General features: G+C 35.5%; 1 protein-coding gene across 3 annotated transcripts in view; it reads right to left on the bottom strand.

Annotated features, from left to right (window-relative positions):
• Nucleotides 1-4478: 4478 nt before the first annotated feature.
• AMPKalpha (AMP-activated protein kinase alpha subunit) overlaps nucleotides 4479-19579 on the bottom strand; it is a 163844-nt gene continuing 148743 nt past the window's right edge. For 2 of the 3 annotated variants that reach the window (XM_090384984.1, XM_090384977.1), the window contains exons 15-16: nucleotides 18935-19025; nucleotides 4479-4803 (exon numbers count right to left, since the gene is read on the bottom strand). In XM_090384984.1, coding sequence (XP_090241110.1) covers nucleotides 4700-4803; nucleotides 18935-19025 — 195 coding nt within the window. In that variant the 3' untranslated portion in view covers nucleotides 4479-4699. Of the gene's footprint in view, nucleotides 4804-16105; nucleotides 16131-18934; nucleotides 19026-19579 lie in introns of all 3 variants that reach the window. The other variant, XM_090384992.1, reaches the window with a different exon arrangement.

The raw sequence follows: 19579 nt of genomic DNA, 5'->3' as shown, positions 1-19579 counted from the left end.
ATACGAACAAGACAATATAGTACACCTCTTAATAAAGGATGTACCTCTTTTTTTTTTTTATTATTATTATTAATCAAATGCAAACTTGTAGTTGGTATACAAATAATACATTATAAAGAAATTGAGAAATTTAAAAATGCAACAATGTGTTATAAAAAAGCATCCAGGGTCAATTTGATACAAATATGATCAAATGAATTGACAATACTAATGAAGTTAAAATATGGTTGAATAATTTGTGATTCCAAATACACTTAGGCACAAAATGTGGCTAAAATTAAAACTTCTAAAATAATTAAAAGTAGCAGGCCTCAAAGGCAGCAGCCTTTTTATTATCCTTTTTAATCAGAATTGATAAGGGGAGTTGGAATGAATATTGATAGCTATAGTTTGCCCAGCATTCCTGGTGTCAAATTACATATGCTAGCATTTTTTTTAAGGTGATAATGGGCCTCCTGATTTATGATGTTATACTTCAATTTCATTCACACAATATAAACCATTTATAAACACTGTGTATCAACAATACTGGCAGTAAATTCAGAGGAATGGTGATTGGAAACAGCATGATCTGGTACAGAAAAACTAAACCAGAGGTAAAGGGAATCACAATCGTGTTGACATGTATCTGAGAGAGAAGTGGGTTAAACCTGGTATAGTGTCTTAAAAACTGGACAGTTTTATATAATGGGCACATGCATACATGGAAAACAAATGATATTAAATTGCTAGTTGTAGGTTGATAGAAATTTGTTCATTTATTCTGCGATTTGCTTAGCTACAATAAGTTTGAAATAACCTCTGTTAATGAATCTCAGTTACATAATTCAGACCATAAATAACCTGAAAGCATGCAATACATTGCTTGATCAAACATTGTATCTTTTTTTTAGTTAAAAGGATGAAAACTACCAAAATATATATATATAATTTTGTAATAATATGGCCTCAATATTTTTGCAAAAGATTTAAGATACTCAGCTGTTACTAAATATAAATCCACCATTAGATCACTTATATTTAGCCTCAAATGGAGTCCATAAATTTGTCAGTATATCTTGTCTGATAATTTAACCTGCAAATGTAAAAGGCCTTTTGGTCTGGTACAATTGTGCAGAGCTTAGTAAAAAAAAAAAAAAAAATATATATATATCTAGAGCTGCCACTACATTTATATTCATATACAATAATACTATGGTATGGAGGGAAAAAACAATAACTCTGCTTCACTTAACTGCATGTGCAATTATGCTTATTTTTTAAAATGAATTTATAGTGCTTCTATATCTACAAATGATGCAAAATATATGGTAATGAGGTGTCAGTAAATTGCATGTATCCTGTGGCAAGTTTATGTTTGTTGGACAAAAAGTGTTTTTCAAGAGATAAAACCAAGCAATTCTCAAACCCAGACTACCTAAATTGGCCACATTATGAAAAAAAGTTGATAAGGATTCTTCGTTTCATTGATGGGATTCAAACCGAGGCCTTTTCCACAAAGTGTGTGAAGACATCGATTACAACCACTGGGGCATGATAATTAAGAACTTAGGAACAAGAGCTAATTTACAGAATGAATGAAGTTATTAAATGCACAGGAAAGTTTTGTTATGCCAGATTATGTATGGAAATTTAAAGTTCAGACCATTATATCTTTTAGTTTCCAGTCATAGTTGAAATAGAGATTATCTTTTACAAGTTATGGCATCCACTGCCAAGAACTTTCTATGGATTAATTTTTGATCTTAAACTAACCTGGATGACTGTTTGCAGTAACTAACAATACATCTCACTTTTATTTTAAAGTTAGTTTTCTAATTCTCAAATGTGACAAACCATGGCTTGTCATTTCCAAATTATACAAACAGCTTTCTAGCAACAGCAGCAACAACGAATATTCTACGTGAGTGTGTGGAACAAGGTATGGAACAGCATTTTTAAGAACCATCATTACTGTAACTTTTAAGCCCATGAAGAATTTTGTTTTTATTACACTAGGACCAGGTTTAATCTACTTCTTCGATAGAACTTAGATACCATGTCAGGTTGCAATGGTCCTTACCCCCAGTTGAACTCACAAACCAGTGTTTGTGATAAAATCAGACAGCATATACAATTAATTGATGAAAATAGGAAGGACATGTCTGAGTTAGCACATGCTATTATCAATCACCACTCCCCTTAACATACTAATACCATTATTGTTGATATACAATCAGCTTGTTTCTGAATTTCTTATTGCTGAGAATGTCTATATAAAATGTAACTCTTCAAATCAGAAAACGCCTATTATTATTTCTAATGCTTGGAATCTTAAATTTTTAAAAAATGCTACCAATTCTGATAAATATTAAAAAGACTGCTACTCAAGGCTAACTGTTTTTAATTATTTTAATTTTAGGCATGTTCTGTCAGTTTATTGGAATCAAATTATTAAACAGCATTTTAATTTCATTGGTTTGATTATATCAAATAAGTCCTAGATGCTTCTTGAGAATGCATTTTGGTGCAGATTTGATATTTTAAAATTTAATTGTTAAAATTTATCATTTTCAAATGCATACTCAAATTTGGCATTATTTGGATCACCAAATTTGAGTGTAAATTTTATGTCCATCGATTTTCAGTTTTAATCTTCCAATATTTAAAAAGGTATGTTTATTATTATCATATTTTAACATAGCAGATCAAATTTGGGTTCATCCCAATATCGTATTATTAGTAGACTTCTGCATGAACATTATAACATCAGTTTGTTATATTTTTGCATTATTACAATAAACAAACCATGCCAGGCTTCTAGAAACAGCATTCAAATTACATAATCTAAAAATAGAATCTACTGTAAAAATACCTGGTTGCAAAAATAAATACGAAACATCCTACATGGGGAAGTTTTTTGACAAAAAAATTCTAGTTTTGACTTGAATAATTATAACAGATAAGTCGTTTATCTGCTCATACAAATTACATACATATACTGCCCACTTCTCCAGCTGGCAACAGCATATGTAATTTATATAATCTATGGAGGGCAGGCTGGTTTATCGTAGCTGTTTTGAACTTCTAGTTGTTCATCTGGATGCTCACTAGGAGATTAACACTGTTATGATAGATGTTAATTTTGTTCATAAGAGAGTTTGAAAATGTTTCCCACAATCATTATTTATGTAAAAAACTTGAGTTCCTTTTTGCAAGCTGTGTAAACACCAATATCCATTTATCACTTCCTCTATGATGAGTCAATTCAAATCATCCCTCCTCTCCATTAAAATACGAATATACAATTAATGATACTCTGTCAAATATTTCACTAGTAGCTAATTATTATATCCTTTATCAGATACCTCACTATAAAGTACACAAAATTCTTAATTCCTTTTAGCAGCTGCATGTGCATATGCACACAAACACATATTGCTGCTTTATGGGCACTGCTCAGAGATTTCAAGTACTGATATCTCCATCTAAATGGATGTATCATTAGATGGAACATTGGTAAAATAAACTTAGAATATATTTTGGTTTAGACTGTCAATATTTCCTTTAATAACATGCAAATCAAAAAAAATATGTATACGTTTCTCCAAAGATATTACTTTTTGTATTGATAAAAATTCACACAAACTGAAATTAACATGAAATTTTTGAAAATTTCATGTAAATAAAATTTTCAAAAAAGTAAAACATTAATTTGCCTTAATCTAAATACACATTAAAGCTATCATCACAAATATATAGAGAATACAGTACTTTTATTATACACTGATTCACAGGTGGCAGTTCTAAATGGAAGATCAATCACATAATACATGCTATGATGTATTTCAGGATTATCACTAATAAGCCAGTTGTCTTCAGATAGCTAATATGCAATAAAAATAAACACAAAAAGCTGACTTTTTTTTGTTTTTTTTTTTAATTCTTAGACCCACTGAAAAATTAAGCATTATAAAAAAATTGCATTAAAAATAAAAAATTTCTGACATTGTTATTTAAACCTATTAGTACAATACATTCCTCTAATGCTTCTAATATTCAAGAATAAAATTTATTAATATGTGCTGTTTCAATTATAACACAAATGAGGAAAGATTATATATATGCATGGACCATTTCATTTAGATGACAGCAGTGGTTTTTTTTTTTTCTCCTGAGATAAACTAAGAGATCTAACATCTATGTTACAATATGAAAAGTACACGGTTATTACAGTTAAACTATGGGTTCCAACATAATTGCTATCCATTTTCTGTACATAATATGGATGTTGGATTATGCAATTCATGCATGGATGTAAATGTATCAAAGATAAATTTTATCCTGGCAAATACACCTGAATATCATAAAAGCAATATTAAAAATTGAGACTAACAGTTATACCATGCCAGTTAGCTGACAAATGTGCAAAGCAAATCAGTAAAAGTCAGCAATGCAAACTCCAGAATAAAAATTCAATATATTTATATGTATGTATGTATGTGTAACATTATGTGTGTGTGTGTGTTAACATATACATATATTAAAGTACACATCTGGAATAGTCAAAAGTGGCCCCCCTAATATACACAATTCATATCAAATGTTTAGCCTTAACCTGCTCACGATTACAGCTCCTGTCACTACTTTGGTAGCTGATCACTGATGCCAGAAACATGAAGCCAACTAAAATGATAAGCTGGTATTAAAAGTGCAATACTTAACGAGCCAGTTGAGTGATAAGGGCAGCACACATTTCAAAAAATTCCATGGTGTTATGGTAGTTCCCATGGCTAACGGAATCAGTGGATGCAGACAAAATGCCTGTTGAAAAATAAAAATATAAACACTTTCAAATGTATTACGATTTAAAAAATATATATAATTTGCATATTTTATTAGAGTAACTGGCACTGCATATACTTTTTTTTAAATCATTAATGTTGCAAATCATACACGTTTTTTTGGATACCATAAAGATCACAAGCAAAAACTTTACCTATGACAAAAGCAAGCAATGTCAATACCAAAACAATGTTAAAAAAATTGAGATTTAATAAGAGGCAAGATATCAAGTGGTATCACCTCAAGCAACCCAACCCAAATTAGCTAAGTAATTCCTTGCAGGTGTTCCTCACCCACACCAGCTCTATGAAATCACTTCAAAAATATTTGAAGGTGTACCAATTTGAAAAAAGGAAAATTTCTTAAACGATACACCTCACAAAGGTTATGAAAATTGCATCCCTGTAGTTATGGTGTGTGTGGGGGGGGGGGGAACCTTGTTTGCAACTTTGGGGTTTAAATGCATATTTTTTTTTTTTTGAAAGCCAAATCTGACATCAATAAGCATTACTAATCTTTGCTGATATTGGGTCCATTCATTCACTTTTTTTTTTTTTTTTTTTTAATTTAATGAGTAAAGTGGCCCCTAGCCAAAAAAATCTGGCAAATCTGCCATACATACAGAAATAGTATAGTACAGTATACAATTATTAACAATACAAATTTCAGATCCACATTACAAATCAACTACTGTGCAATGGTCATCCCCTCAGCTACAGCACAACTACCTGGACAAGTAGGCTACAACAGAAACTGATGAAGAGACACTGTCCACAGGTGAGCACAAACATCACATCCTAGCGACTGATCACCATAATGAGCTGGATAAGTAACTGACAAGCTGGCTACAACAGAAACCAACGAAGAGATATTGAGTCCAGAAGATATGAGCTCTATTCCAAAATAAATGTTCTTACAAATGTTAAAATCTTCTGCCAAGAGATAATGAGAAAAAATCATGGGTCAGTGTGCATTAAAGCCTATCTCTTACTGCTGAGGCAAATAACAAGGCCCCAGTAGTTGTACAGAGTTAAAATCATAGTTAAGAGGTAATGCTTCCTAGTGCAATGAGCTGCTAATGGCAGTAAAGTCTTGAACTGTGGTTGTCACTCCTATAAATACCTCTGTTCATGACCAGTTAGTCTCCCACTTGCTTAAATTTTCATTTCAAATCATCAGGTGAACATTTCTGTTGCTGGGATGTCATTGAGTGTACTGAGGAGAAAATTATATGGCAGACCATTTACTCTCTCCCTGAGCCATATCTTACATTCTGTAGCTTTGTAGTTTGTAATGCTATGGTTACGTTAATGAGCATTCACCTTGAGTCACATTTTTTTAATTCTTTCTCTCTCTCTTCATAGGTTATCACTTCAACAATCTCATACCATGCTATATTACATTACATTATTAGGCAACCATCTGCTGCCATTTAAATCAATCAAAACTTAAGTGTTAATATTGTTATTTAAAGTGTTACTTATGTCAAAAGGTTACCTAAAGTTAAACTAAGTATCGACACTGAAGCATCATAGAAATCTCAAAAATTATGAAGAGGTCAATGTCTTTTTTTAAGGTATACGCTTTACAGGACTAAGATTGTCTTATCTGTTACATAATTCAAATTGAAACTGCTGTTTTATAGATTTAATTTATTGTTTATAATTATTACTAATTTCAGTGTTAGACAAGAGATGCTAATTTTCCTGTATGGTTTGCATTTTTTTCCGAACTACATAGCAAAACTTTCTCAAAACCAGAAGAAACTTTCCAACACTAGTTTCTGCTGGTTGTAATTTTCAATGCATAGAGAAGGAAGGTTATTCAAGAATTCAAGTAAAAGGTATACATAAATGAAAAGAAGAAAAGTTGCAGCTATACTCCAAACTTGCTAGTCAGTGTAACAGGTCCATATGCAGTTGGAATACAGCTGAATATGGATGCTGGATGAGTGCTACTCATGTTTTAATTGGTTTAGAGCAGGGGTGTCAAACTCAGTAGTGGCTGTGTTTACTACTGTGCACAAAGCACAATAGTATGGCATTTCACCACGGCAAAGCTACTAGTAATATAGAACTTCATGGCCAACCGGGCTAGCCAGGTGGGTAAAGTGCCTGCCTGGCAACCCAAAGGTCCTGGGTTCGAATCCCACCTCGGGCTTGGATCAAAGTACTGCAAAAACCTTGGGAGGTGCATTATGGCCACAGAAGCCGATGCGCCAACAACTAACAAAAAAAAAAAAAAAAAAAAAAAAGAACTTCATGCTGAACTAGATCGTTTGAAAAATAATAAGCTACCATCTCTACAGGATTAACTGCTGTTGTTGTTATTTGGAGCATTAGCAACTAAGGCCATATTGCTCCAGGAATATGCGGTGGTCATTCCCTGACCTTTCTGCATCCTCCGTATTTGGTGGCGATGGGCTTGAACCCCGGTCTAATCAAGAAGCGTGTGCTCTGCACTGCTGCTCCTTCCCACCTGGCTACGGGGGCCCTAGGATGAACTGCAAGATTTCACGCAAAGTGGTATATCTATATCGTCAATGAATGTCAATCAAAGTTTACGGGCCCATGTACAAGATATCGAAATGGACACAATCTTACAGCAATCCAAAATATTGATATTAAGTGAAATGTGGTTGGATGATTTTTTTTTTTTTTTTAATGTAAACTCCAAACAAGAGAGGTATTAGAACCTATAGTACTTAGTACCATGCTTGGGTTGGAGATTGAGAAGACGAAAGAAGATATTTGTTGCAGTGGACTTGAACTTCTGTAGACTGTAATTTTCAGGAGATACGTATGAAGGAAGGTTGTTCCAGAAAATGGCAGTTGAATGAATAAACGAGGAAGATGAAAAGTTGGTTCTGTGAGTTTGAAGTTGGACAGTAAATGGATGTTGGCTGGTGGCGGCACGTGTTCAGACTGTTTTGAAAGAGAGAGTGGGAATTATAAAAGCCAATTCAGAAGAACAGTTCCCATGGAAGTATCTGTAGAAGAGGCATGCAGCAGAAACAGTAAGTCTATGAGACAGCGAGTGGAGAGACTGTGTTAGAGATGAATTGTTAATTAACCTAAATGCCCTCTTCTGAATGGAATCAAGAAGCCTGAGAGAGGTTTTGGGGACACCACCCCAGATGTGGGAACAATATTCCATGGTAGGGCGGATTTGCGATTTATACAGAGTGAGCAGCTGTTTGGAAGAAAAGTAACGCCGAGAGCGAAAGAGAAAACCAAGTTTTTTAGATGCAGAGGAAGCAATATTTGTAATGTGCTGGTGCCAAGAGAGATTAGAAGTCAGGTTAATCCCCAAAAGAGATATATCATTTTGCCTAGAAATCGGAGTGTCACTAAATATAAGCATAGGAGCAGAAGAATCCTTTTTGTGAGATATAAGACAAGACTGAGTTTTAGAAGGGTTGAAATCAACTAAATTGTCTTTGCCCCACTGAAGAATTACCTAAAGATTGGTATTTAAGGAATTGGCAGCAGATTTTCGAGAAGTTGAAGCTGGTTGAGCAGGACAAGGTTTCTCAAAATGGGAAGTGGAATGCAATGTGCTATGATCAGCAAAACTATGGATAGGATTTCCAGTCAATGGAAGAGGGTCATTAATATACAAGAGGAAAAGAGTGGGGGAAAGAACTGAACCTTGGGGGACACCGGCATTAGTGGAGAAGTCAGAAGACAGAGAGCCATCTACCATCACCCTCAGTGAGTGATCAGAGAGAAAACTGGATAACCAATTACTAAAAACAGTTGGCAAACCATAAGATGGAAGCTTGTTTAGAAGACCTTTATGCCAAACACGATCGAAAGCCTTTGAGATGTCAAGAGCAACTGCTTGAGTTTTATCGAACCTTTCCATTGAATTAGTCCATAAATGATCATAAGCCAGAATGTCACTAGTGGATCAACACTGACGGAATCCATACTGGTGATCATTGATTAGACAGAAGGTTTCTAGGTAGTTTAAGAGTTGGCGGTTAATTGATTTCTCCATTACATTAGAAAGAGTAGAAGTAATTGCAATGGGACAATAACTGGATGGGAGGGATTGTCACCCTTTTTAGGAACTGCCTGGATATGAGCAAATTTCCAAGCAGAAGGAAAAACTCCTTTGGAATAAGAAAGTGAAAAAAGGCGGCAAAAGGAATAGGAGTAAGTTGAGGAGCACAGGTTTTGAGAACAAGTGGAGAAATACCATCAGGACCTGGAGCTTTCTTAGCATCAAGATTCGTCAAATTCCTTCTGACATCCTTTTGACGGAAAACCACAGGAGGCATTGAATGGAGCGTGTTGGGAATGGTGGGAGGTGTTTTAACAAGATCATTAATACATGAGATGGAAGAAAAGTGGGATGCTAGCAGGTCAGCTTTATCCTTGGCTGAAGTGACAACAGAAGCATCTGGTTTGGACAGAGGTGGGAGCAGAGATGGGCAAAAGTTGCGGCCAATAGCTTTGGCAAGAGACCACAATGCCCGGCTACCATTAAGGCAAGAAGCAAGTTTTCTACTCTTAGCCTGTTCAAACTCTAGTTTGGACTGATTAATAACTGCATTACAATTGTTGCGAGCTGTGGTGTAGGCAGAAAATGAAACTGGAGAATTAGAAAGAAGCCAATTATGATATGCAACATTCTTCTCTTGAACAGCCTTAGCACATTTATTGGAAAACCAAGGTTTATTTAAAGGACGAGATTTTAAAGTGGAGTGTGGGGTAAAGGATTCAATTCCTGCAAGAATATTTTACTGACACGATCTGAGCAAACGTTGACATCAGAAGTTTTGAAACAGTAATCCGACCAAGGAAAAGAAGAAAAGAAGTATTGCAGGTCATCCCATTTTGCATTCTTGTAATGCCAAACAACACGAGGTTGGGAATAGTCGCGAGATAAAGGTTCCATTGGAGAAGAGACAATCACCAAGTTGTGATCTGAAGTGCCTAAAGGACCTCTCACTTTGACCATGTACTTAGAAGGGTTGTTTGTGAGAAAAAGATCAAGCGTATTGGCTGTATGATTAGGATTGTCCGGTATTCTTGTATGTAAATGAACAATCTGTGCAAGGTCAATAGTGAGAATGGTAGAGAGAACAGATGAATTTGACACAATGAGGTAGAGAGATTTTAAGCCAGAGAAGATCAAAGAGAGGAGATTCCAAATTGCCAAGTCTCTGACAGGGAATATTGGAATGGACATATGCACTAGTACCACCTTTGAGGAGAAAGGAATCATACAGCGAATAATTTGGCAACTGAGATGAACAGTAATTGAATCAACCGATAACTGAGATTCTGTCAGAAAAAGTACATGGGGTTTGTCAGACTGCAAGTGGAAATGGATGTTGTTGAGATTAGAATTGAGACCACGTATATTTGTGGAATGAACTAGGAAATGTTTGGGAGGTTTAGATCCTCTCGCAGATAAGCTTGCTCTATTAGTTTGACAATTCATGGTGTATTCAATAGTAACAAAAAGTGGGTGGGACATGCTGTATGAAGTAATGAAATTTTTGGATATGGTGTACACATGGTAAGAATATATCCAGATCCTTGACATAACATGGCCTAGACAATGCCTCCCCGCATACATACTACTCGTACTCTCTCCAGTCACTGTCTGGCAGAGTAGAGGTAGCAAGATTATACACTAGCTGATCCGGAAGCCTCATAAAGTGTTACCAATAGGTTTGGTCCGGTTTACTAACTAGCAACCAGCCTGCGAACACCATTTTGGAGCTGTACCCTCGAAATGAAAGAAGATTGGATCTCGCCACGATATTCATCATAACGCCAAAAGTCATCAGTCATACTGCATGATGGAAGAGGTGGGGAAGGGTTAACCGTAACTTAGCTCTGGAGACTAAACATGGGTTCCACCACTTGAAGCCTTCAATAAGCAAAGTGGTGGCATTCCTCCATGTGGTGTGGGCACCACTCCTCGACCACTGCTTTCGTTGGTTCACACCTGGGTGGTCACTCAAAGTGTGCTTGTGAAAGGAGGTTACACACAGGTTTACTAACGGTTCCACCATCATGAAGGTGCAAGCAGAGGATTTGGCTGTCACAGACCGTCTGGACTTCGCCGAAATTGGATCCACTTGACTTGAGTGTCACCCGAATATCAGTTCCATCAGCGTTTTAGACTCCCAGGTAGCAAGTACAGCTTGTCTGGCCTATCTGAGAGAATGTCTGTGACAACCTCAAGGACCAGGACAAGATGATGAACATATATCACTTAAACCATTCCAAAAATGTGTGACTCAATTTAAAAGGTCGGATGTTCGTAGTGGTGGTGTTGCAATATATCACGTGAAGGTTCAACTATCATCAGTACATCACATATCTTTTCACACAATAACAACAATGCGACAGCGGTATCAGACGAAATTGGAGACATTTGTGAATCTTTGTGCAAATTCAATAATGAATCTACTTTCATCGTTGCCATATACATTACTCCAGGGATGTCGTTAGGTATAATTCAAAAATTCATAAACAAGAATTTGATGCAGTATTCCATTGAAGGTGCAAAATTATTGGAAGGGCCAAAGGAGCGTAAACCTATAGTTCTTGCTGGTGATTTCAATCTAGAATTAAATTCTGAGGCTGGAAAGTAGTTTTGTAAATTTATGAACGACGTCTTCAATTTGAGACATTGGTGAATCTTTGGAGAAATTGGAGACATTTGTGAATCTTTGTGCAAATTCAATAATGAATCTACTTTCATCGTTGCCATATACATTACTCCAGGGATGTCGTTAGGTATAATTCAAAAATTCATAAACAAGAATTTGATGCAGTATTCCATTGAAGGTGCAAAATTATTGGAAGGGCCAAAGGAGCGTAAACCTATAGTTCTTGCTGGTGATTTCAATCTAGAATTAAATTCTGAGGCTGGAAAGTAGTTTTGTAAATTTATGAACGACGTCTTCAATTTAGATATTAAGTCAATATTTACTTTAGTAAATACTACACGTAATGCAACGATAATTGGAGTATTCGCTCAGGAATTAAAATCATTTGAGTGTCAAAATTATATATCTTATTTCAATTACCATAGACCAATAATTTTAGTGTTATTATAATATATTTTATATGAATTATTTCATTGTATACTAGTACAATGAAAAATTCCATTCATTGTATTTCATTGTACTGAAATTATTTTTTCAATAAAAATAATGCTGCAATAATTTTTTTATTTATTTTACTGTACCAGTTTCATAATGTTTTTTTTTTACTGTACCAGTTTCATAATGAGTTTCCGCAGTAAAGACCTTTTTAATGGCTGCCGCTGTGACATTATCAGTCTCAGAGTAGAGTGGCAGCAACTCATTATGTATCTGGTACATAATTTTTTTTCTAACCATTTCCAGGGTGTGTTCTATGAAAATGTTTAGGCCCTGGGCAGTTTACCACTAGTGGATGTTTCATTTCTTCATGGAGTATTGAAAATTTGTAAAATTTAAAACTTTGTAAAATAAGTGCTTTTAAATATTTGTTCTTATTTGGACTTGGTTGTCCAAAATTAGAGTGAAATTGTCAAAAATCAAATTAAAATAATAATAATAATAATAATAATCATAATAATTAAAAAAAACTCTTCATCATCAACATTATTTTTTTTGAAGAAATAAATACATCTACTGATGTTTCACTTTATTCAATTTTATCAATTTCTGTATCTAAATTCTAGAGAATTCCAGAAATTCTCTGGAATTTATATATTTTCTAGGCACAAAAAAGATAAAAGTAATAAAAAAAAAAAAGCTAAAATATTAAAATATATCAGTAATGCAGAAAATTGTTTAAATTACTACATAATTAAAAGAGGGGGGAAAAAAACTAGTTAACAAAGCTTAGGTACTCTTGTTAAAAGAAATCCTATGTAACTGACTGATTTTAGTAATAATAAAAGCTTAATTGATGGTGCTCACCTCAATTGATCTGCTTAGTTACATGGTAGTGAAGTGGAAATGAAGTTTAAAATAAATAAAGACAATTCCGTCTTTATTTTAAGAAAATTCTGTCTTTATTTATTTTAAAATTCATTTAATTCATTTCCACTTCACTGCTATGTAACTAAGCAGCTCAATTGAGGTGAGTACTGTCAATTAAGCTCTTATTGCTATTATTATTAGGTTGATTACATAATGGTACATTAAGAAGCTCTATAAATCAGCTAACTAACTGATTTTGGTAATACAAGATATGCATTTAAATATATATAGTAATTTTTTTTCGATATTTATTTTAATAAAAAATAAATTTTTTGAAACCAGAGTTGTTGTTGTTGTTGTTTGTTAGATTTATTGGTGCATCAGCAACTTAGGCTATAATGCACTAATTACTGTCTGATATTTCCTTCGTTTTTCTTACAGGAGATAGCAGTTCAGATAAGGTGATATTTATTAATAAATTTTAGAAAAAGAAAAATGTCATCTATGTTCTCTCGATCTTCTAGGACACACTGCAGTGTTAAATGATTGTAATTATGAAAATTAGAGGAAAAAGCTGTTTTTCGTTCTTTTTGATATTGCGGGCATTCTATGATGATATGCTTTATTGTTAGTGGGCATAAACAATTTCTGCATTGTGGAGGGTCACTGTTTGTTAGTAGATAGCTATGAGTGAGGAAAGTATGACCAATGCGTAATCTGGCTAAAATAGCTTCTTCCTTTCTGTTTCGTCTCAGGCTGGATTGCCACAGTTTAGGTTCTCTCTTGATTTCAAAAAGTTTATTATTTTTCTGATCTTTCCACAAGCGTGTCCACACTTCTTTATATGTCTGTTTGATAAAGGACTTTTGATCAATATAAGGAGTCCTGAAATTTGATGGTATCACATTTGTAACAATTTTAGCAGCTAAATCTGCCTGCTTGTTTCCTACGATTCCAACGTGTCCAGGGATCCAGCAAAATATTACGAGCTGTCCACGTCCATGAAGTGCTAATAACTGTGCTAAAATTTTCTGTATCAGAGGATGACTAGGGAAGGATTTACACTGTAGAGCATTAACAGCACTCAACGAATCCGTATAAATGATGGATTTAGCGTACGAGGCTTCTTTTATATTCTCCAGGGCTAGTAGAATACCATATAACTCTGAGGTATAAGTACTGCATTCTGGTGGGAGCTGTCTGGAGATTGTGGCATTTGGTAGTACTACAGCTGTGCCAACTTTATTACCAGTTTTGGATCCATCTGTGTATAGCTGAATGAAGCTGCTAAACTCTGTAGAGTGAGCCATATGTATTTGTCTAATGTTGATATCGGAGAAGTTATTCTTTCCCCATTGCTGAAAATGTCTATCAATATTTACTGGAGCCATGGAAAGCCATGGCTGCGTTTCCATGCTAGTATCCTGGAGGGTGTTAGAAAACTTCAGGCCCCAGCTTGTGATCAAAGCTTCAAGCCTAATGCCAGATGGTTTGTTGTAACGCCATTTAGTTTGATAGATTTCTCTCCATTTTGGCGTGAAGAGGCATTGCCACATGGGATGATGTGGGAGACTGCTGATTTTGGCTGCATAATTTAGTAGTAGAGTTTCCCGCCTAAGGTGTAACGGTGGTTCATAGGCTTCGGTATACAGGCTTAAGACTGGTGATGTGCGAAAAGCCCCCAGTGCAACTCTTAATGCACTGTGATGTACAGGGTCAAGCCATTTCAATACACTTGGCCTGGCTGAGTCATATGCAGGAGACCCATAGTCTAACTGGGATCTGATCAGTGAGCGGTATAGATGTAACAGCACGTAACGATCTGCACCCCATGACATTGAAGAAATTACTCTGAGAAGATTTAGTTTTCTAAGACAACTTGTACGAATATGTTTTATATGTTCCAGGAAGTTTAATTTTTTATCAAATATTACACCAAGAAATCTAATACTAGGTTGGAAAGTAATACAATGAGAATCCAACTGAAGGTCTGGATCCGGATGTAAAGAACGTTTGTGACAGAAGTGTACAGCAGTCGTTTTTGGTTTAGAAAGCCGATATCCATTATTTTTGGCCCAAGAGACTATTTTGTTAATGGTGCCTTGTAGTTGTCTTTCAATAAGTCTCATATTTTGAGAATGACATGACATGGCAAGATCGTCAGCATACAAGTATGCGTCAACTGTGTTAGGTATGCACTCGGTAATAGAATCAATCCTAATGGCAAAGAGTGTGGCGCTCAACACTGATCCTTGGGGAACTCCCTCTTCTTGTACATATGTTCGAGATAATGAAGAGTGGAATCGGACTTGAAAGGATCTATTGCCTAGAAAGTTCTTAATAAATTTTGGGAGATGACCCCGAAGTCCAAATTTATGCAAGTCCTGAAGAATCCCATATCGCCAAGTTGTATCAAAGGCCTTTTCGATGTCAACACATACCATAACTAGGTGTTCATTTCTCAAGAACGCATTCCGGATATTTGTTTCAGCCTTGATAATGAGATCAAGCGTACATCTTTTTCTCCAGAAACCATACTGACTTGGGCTTAAAATGTTTTGAGTCTCTAATAACCATGTTAGTCTGGCGTTAATTATTTTTTCCAATGTTTTTCCCAGACAACTGGTTAGAGAAATAGGACGGTAATTTTTGGGATCTGTGTGGTCTTTACCTGGTTTCGGGAAGGCTAACACATAAGAATGGCACCAGCTAGCGGGGTAATACTCCTCTAAGAAAATTCTGTTATACAGTTGTAAGAGTACAGTTAATGATTCCTCACTTAGATGACAGATCATGGTGTAATAAATCCCGTCAGGACCTGGAGCACTGTTTTTCACTCGTGCAAGTGCATTACGCAATTCATTCATGGTCAGAGGCAGATTATAAGAATGAAGGATGACAGTATTAAAATTTAGTTTGTATTTTTCTGTCTGGGATTTTAGCAATTGAAATGCAGGTTCATATGTGGCAACAGCTGAAAGCGTTTCAAACGTAGTACCTAAGGCATTGGCAATTTCTGTAGGTTCAGAGATTTCTTCCCCTTTTACAAGTAGAATAGGAGAAGTTGTCTGCGAGTATTTACCATTAATTCTTTTGATTTTTTTCCATACTGTAGAAGTTTCCGTGGATCTGTTTATGGTGGAGGCATGATGCGGCCATGCTTCTTTTTTACTCTCCCGTCTTATATGACGTGCTTTAGCTCTGACTCTCTTAAACTGTAGGAGGTTAGATGTGGTTGGATGTTTTCGAAAAATATTCCAATATTTGTTCCTTTCTTTTTTAGCACTGTTGCATGCTTCGTTCCACCACATTTTTGGATGAAGCCGGATTTTGGATGATGATTTTGGTATAGCAGTCTCGGATGCTTTCATTATTGTATCTGTAATGTAGCTTACTGCAGAGTCAATTGTGTGGGTTGCTATGAAGACAGTATCTAAGTGAACTATTTCTTGGTATTTAATCCAGTTAGCCTTAGCAAATTTCCAGGTTGTCCTAATGTTACTCTGAGGGGTAGAACTTATACAGAAAGTACAGATGATAGGAAAGTGATCGCTCCCGCAAGGGTTATTAGTAATGGTCCAGTCTATGAGAGGAAATATCACTGGAGAGCATATTGAAAGATCAATAGCAGAAGTTGAGCCAGATGATAAATGCACATATGTGTGAGCACCTGTGTTTAAAATTGTCAGGTTATGTTTATCTAAAATTTTTTCAATTATCTGTCCTCTGGAGTCAAGATGTTGAGAACCCCATAGCGGGTGATGGCCATTCCAGTCACCCATAATACAAAAGGGAGCAGGTATTTGCATTACTAAATTATCTAAATCAGCAAAGGTGTATGTATGATTTGGTGATAGACACAAAGAAACTAATGTTATTGTGATTCCGAAGGTGACACGGACAGCAATAGCCTCTAAAGATGTTTGCAGGGGGATAGGTCTAGAGGGCACCGAAGAGTTCACTATGAGTGCTACTCCTCCATGAGCTAAATTAGATGAGTTTCTATCTTTTCTATACATATTGTAATGCTTAATTTTCATAGATATTGCATTTGTGAGATTTGTTTCTTGAATGCATACTGCAATAGGCTTGTATTCAGATAGGAGATCGTAAAAATCGTCAAAGTTAGCACGGAGCCCACGACAATTCCATTGAATAATTGTATCCATTGTTTGGTTTTAGCTAGTGTCTGTTAACTTCCGTGAGGTAGTTTGCTTACGCCTGTCAATTTTTCCTTTATCCTTCTTTGAGAAGACTGGTCTGCTTGTGTCAATGTCACCTTCTGGATGAATTTCAAGAAATGTGTCATCTTCATCCGCTTTTTCATCAGTGTCCATGGTATCAGATCTGAATGTGTGCATATCAGTTCTTTCAGAGCTCTTAGTTTGTACTTTCGGTTTCTGATTGGGATTCTTATCTGGAGGTATTGTTACCGGAGTATTTACTTCTTGGGTTGCATATTTGGAGGGAGATTGTTCTTTTAATGAAGAAAGTAATGATTTCGCCCAACCAGATATAGAGATATTTGGAGGGACGGAGCAGTCAGTCTGAGTTGATATTGTGCGTAGCTGTTGAGTAACTGAGGCGTATGTAGATGATTTAGTAGGGATTGCAAAGTGTTTCTTTGCCTCTTGATATGACACTTTATTCTCTATTTTATACCTCTGAATGTTCTTCTCTCTTTTCCATTGGATACAGTCCTTAGAGAAGGCAGAATGATTTCCCTGGCAGTTAGGACAGTTTTGGGTTTCATTATTACAGTCCGTATGTGTGTGTGTGTTCTTTTGAACCACAAGTGACTATACCTCTGCACACACAGTTTGTGAATGACCGAATTTTTGGCACTTAAAGCACCGAACTGGGTTGGGAATGTACGGTCGAACATGGCATCTGAGATATCCAGCTTTTATAGTTGTGGGGAGATTTGGTGACTTAAATGTCAATATGACTGTTCGTGTAGGGACAGGCTCTCCATCTTTTTTGATGATAATTCTTTTTGCCTGGACTACATTTTGATTGCTTAATTCAGAGACAAGTTCATCCTCTGATACATTTAGAAGATCCCATTCAGATATTACCCCTTTAGAGGAGTTCAAGGTAGCATGTGGGGTAACCTTTGTGGGAATTCCACCAAAGGTAGATATTTTCAAGAGTCTTTCAGCATGTCTGTATTCACTCATCTCTACTAATAGGTCTCCAGATCTTAGTCGCCGAACCATTTTTGGAGGCCCAGCCACATTTTCGAGACATTTCTGAATCAAAAATGGGGAGAGTTTACTCAATGGTTGGTCTGTGGAGGAATGTAATATTAGGAAGAGAGGAGCAGAAAAATCTGTCCCTTCTTTTTTTTGTCTCTTAGCATGGGATTTATTCAAATTATCATGGTCGTCATGTCTAATTGAATCTGGATCAAGAGATCCATAGTAGAACTGTTTTGTGTTGTCCATAGTTGCTCCTTTTAGTCCCGGGAGAGTGGATTTCTCCTCCCAGGCTTCCAGCCCCGCCACGTGGAGGCAGGAGAGGTGCCACCAGTGACTAAGCGATAAGGTTGTTAGTGTTAGTGCGTTAGTAGATTAGTTTTATATACAAGAAGAAAGGTGGCTTTCCTTTCTGTTGAGTAAGCTGACTTCTTTACTTTAGAAGAGCAAAATTATATAACTTTGGAAATTAGAAACTAACGTTCAACTACAATCAATCGCTCTTTTAAGAAAATCGCTTTCAAATCACTATAGAATCGCTTTAGTCACTCGCTTGGCACTCGGGGCCAAAACCAGAGTAAATTCGTTTTTAAATTATCATGACCTTCCAGTTTTATGATACTAAAATTGCACACAACAGACTCCATTTTTTTACAAGTAATCTTCCTGTTTCTGGTTATTTTGTTGTGAGATATATTTTATCTTGTTGAATAAGAAATCTTGTAAAACAAGATAAATTCTTGTTTATCTTGCAAAAAAGATGAAATACTTTCATCTTGTTGCTATTTATCACTGTCTTTGTCACAATCTTTGACTTGCTTGTTTAAAATCATCTTATACTTTTCCTATTATACTCCCTTCATTAATCTTATCGAATACTACAATAATCACATCACATCTCTGCCTTAACCTTTGTTATTTAATACAAAATCCAATGAACAGATTAAATATAAATAAATATTTTGCTTACTTTGTTCATCCCTGTCTTCACTAGCTAGAGATTTGAAGTCAAGTAAATAACTCTTGTAATCTACCTGATAAAGCTGCAAACTCATTCTTATCTACAGAAAAATAAAAATTATACATTTAAGTAGAAGAGAAAAATGCAATACACAAAACAATGTCAGAAAGAAAGAGAGGAAATGTGCACTCCAAACAAACTTTTCCTGTAACATTAAAAGGTAAGGATTATAATTATAGGACAAGGAATACACAATCAAAACAAATTATAATAATGTTTGTAAAGGAAAAAATAAAATAAAATAAATTATATATTTATATGAATACGTTATTAGTTATTAATATAAAATTTAAGATGTATATTAGTTTGGCAAAAACAGGTTTATCTTGTAAAATAGTCATGGTTTTATTTGGTTTTTTTTTTAAGAGCATTAGCAACTAAGGCCATATTGCTCCGGGATATGCAGTGGTCATTCCCTGACCTTTCCACATCCTCTGTATTTAGTGGTGACGGGCTCAAACCCCGGTCTAATCAAGAAGCGTGTGCTACGCACTGCTGATCCTTCCCACCTGGCTACGGAGGCGCCAAATAGTCATGGGATATAGAAATTGTAATATAAATTGTCAGGAGACACAGAAGTCTATATTAAGCATA

The sequence above is a fragment of the Mastigoproctus giganteus genome, chromosome 1 (genome assembly GCF_048544385.1).
Source record: "Mastigoproctus giganteus isolate SK-2022 chromosome 1, ASM4854438v1, whole genome shotgun sequence".
Taxonomy (NCBI): Eukaryota; Metazoa; Arthropoda; class Arachnida; order Uropygi; family Thelyphonidae; genus Mastigoproctus; species Mastigoproctus giganteus.
The sequence above is the reverse complement of the archived record's forward strand: the minus strand, read 5'-3'. Positions and strand labels throughout refer to the sequence as shown.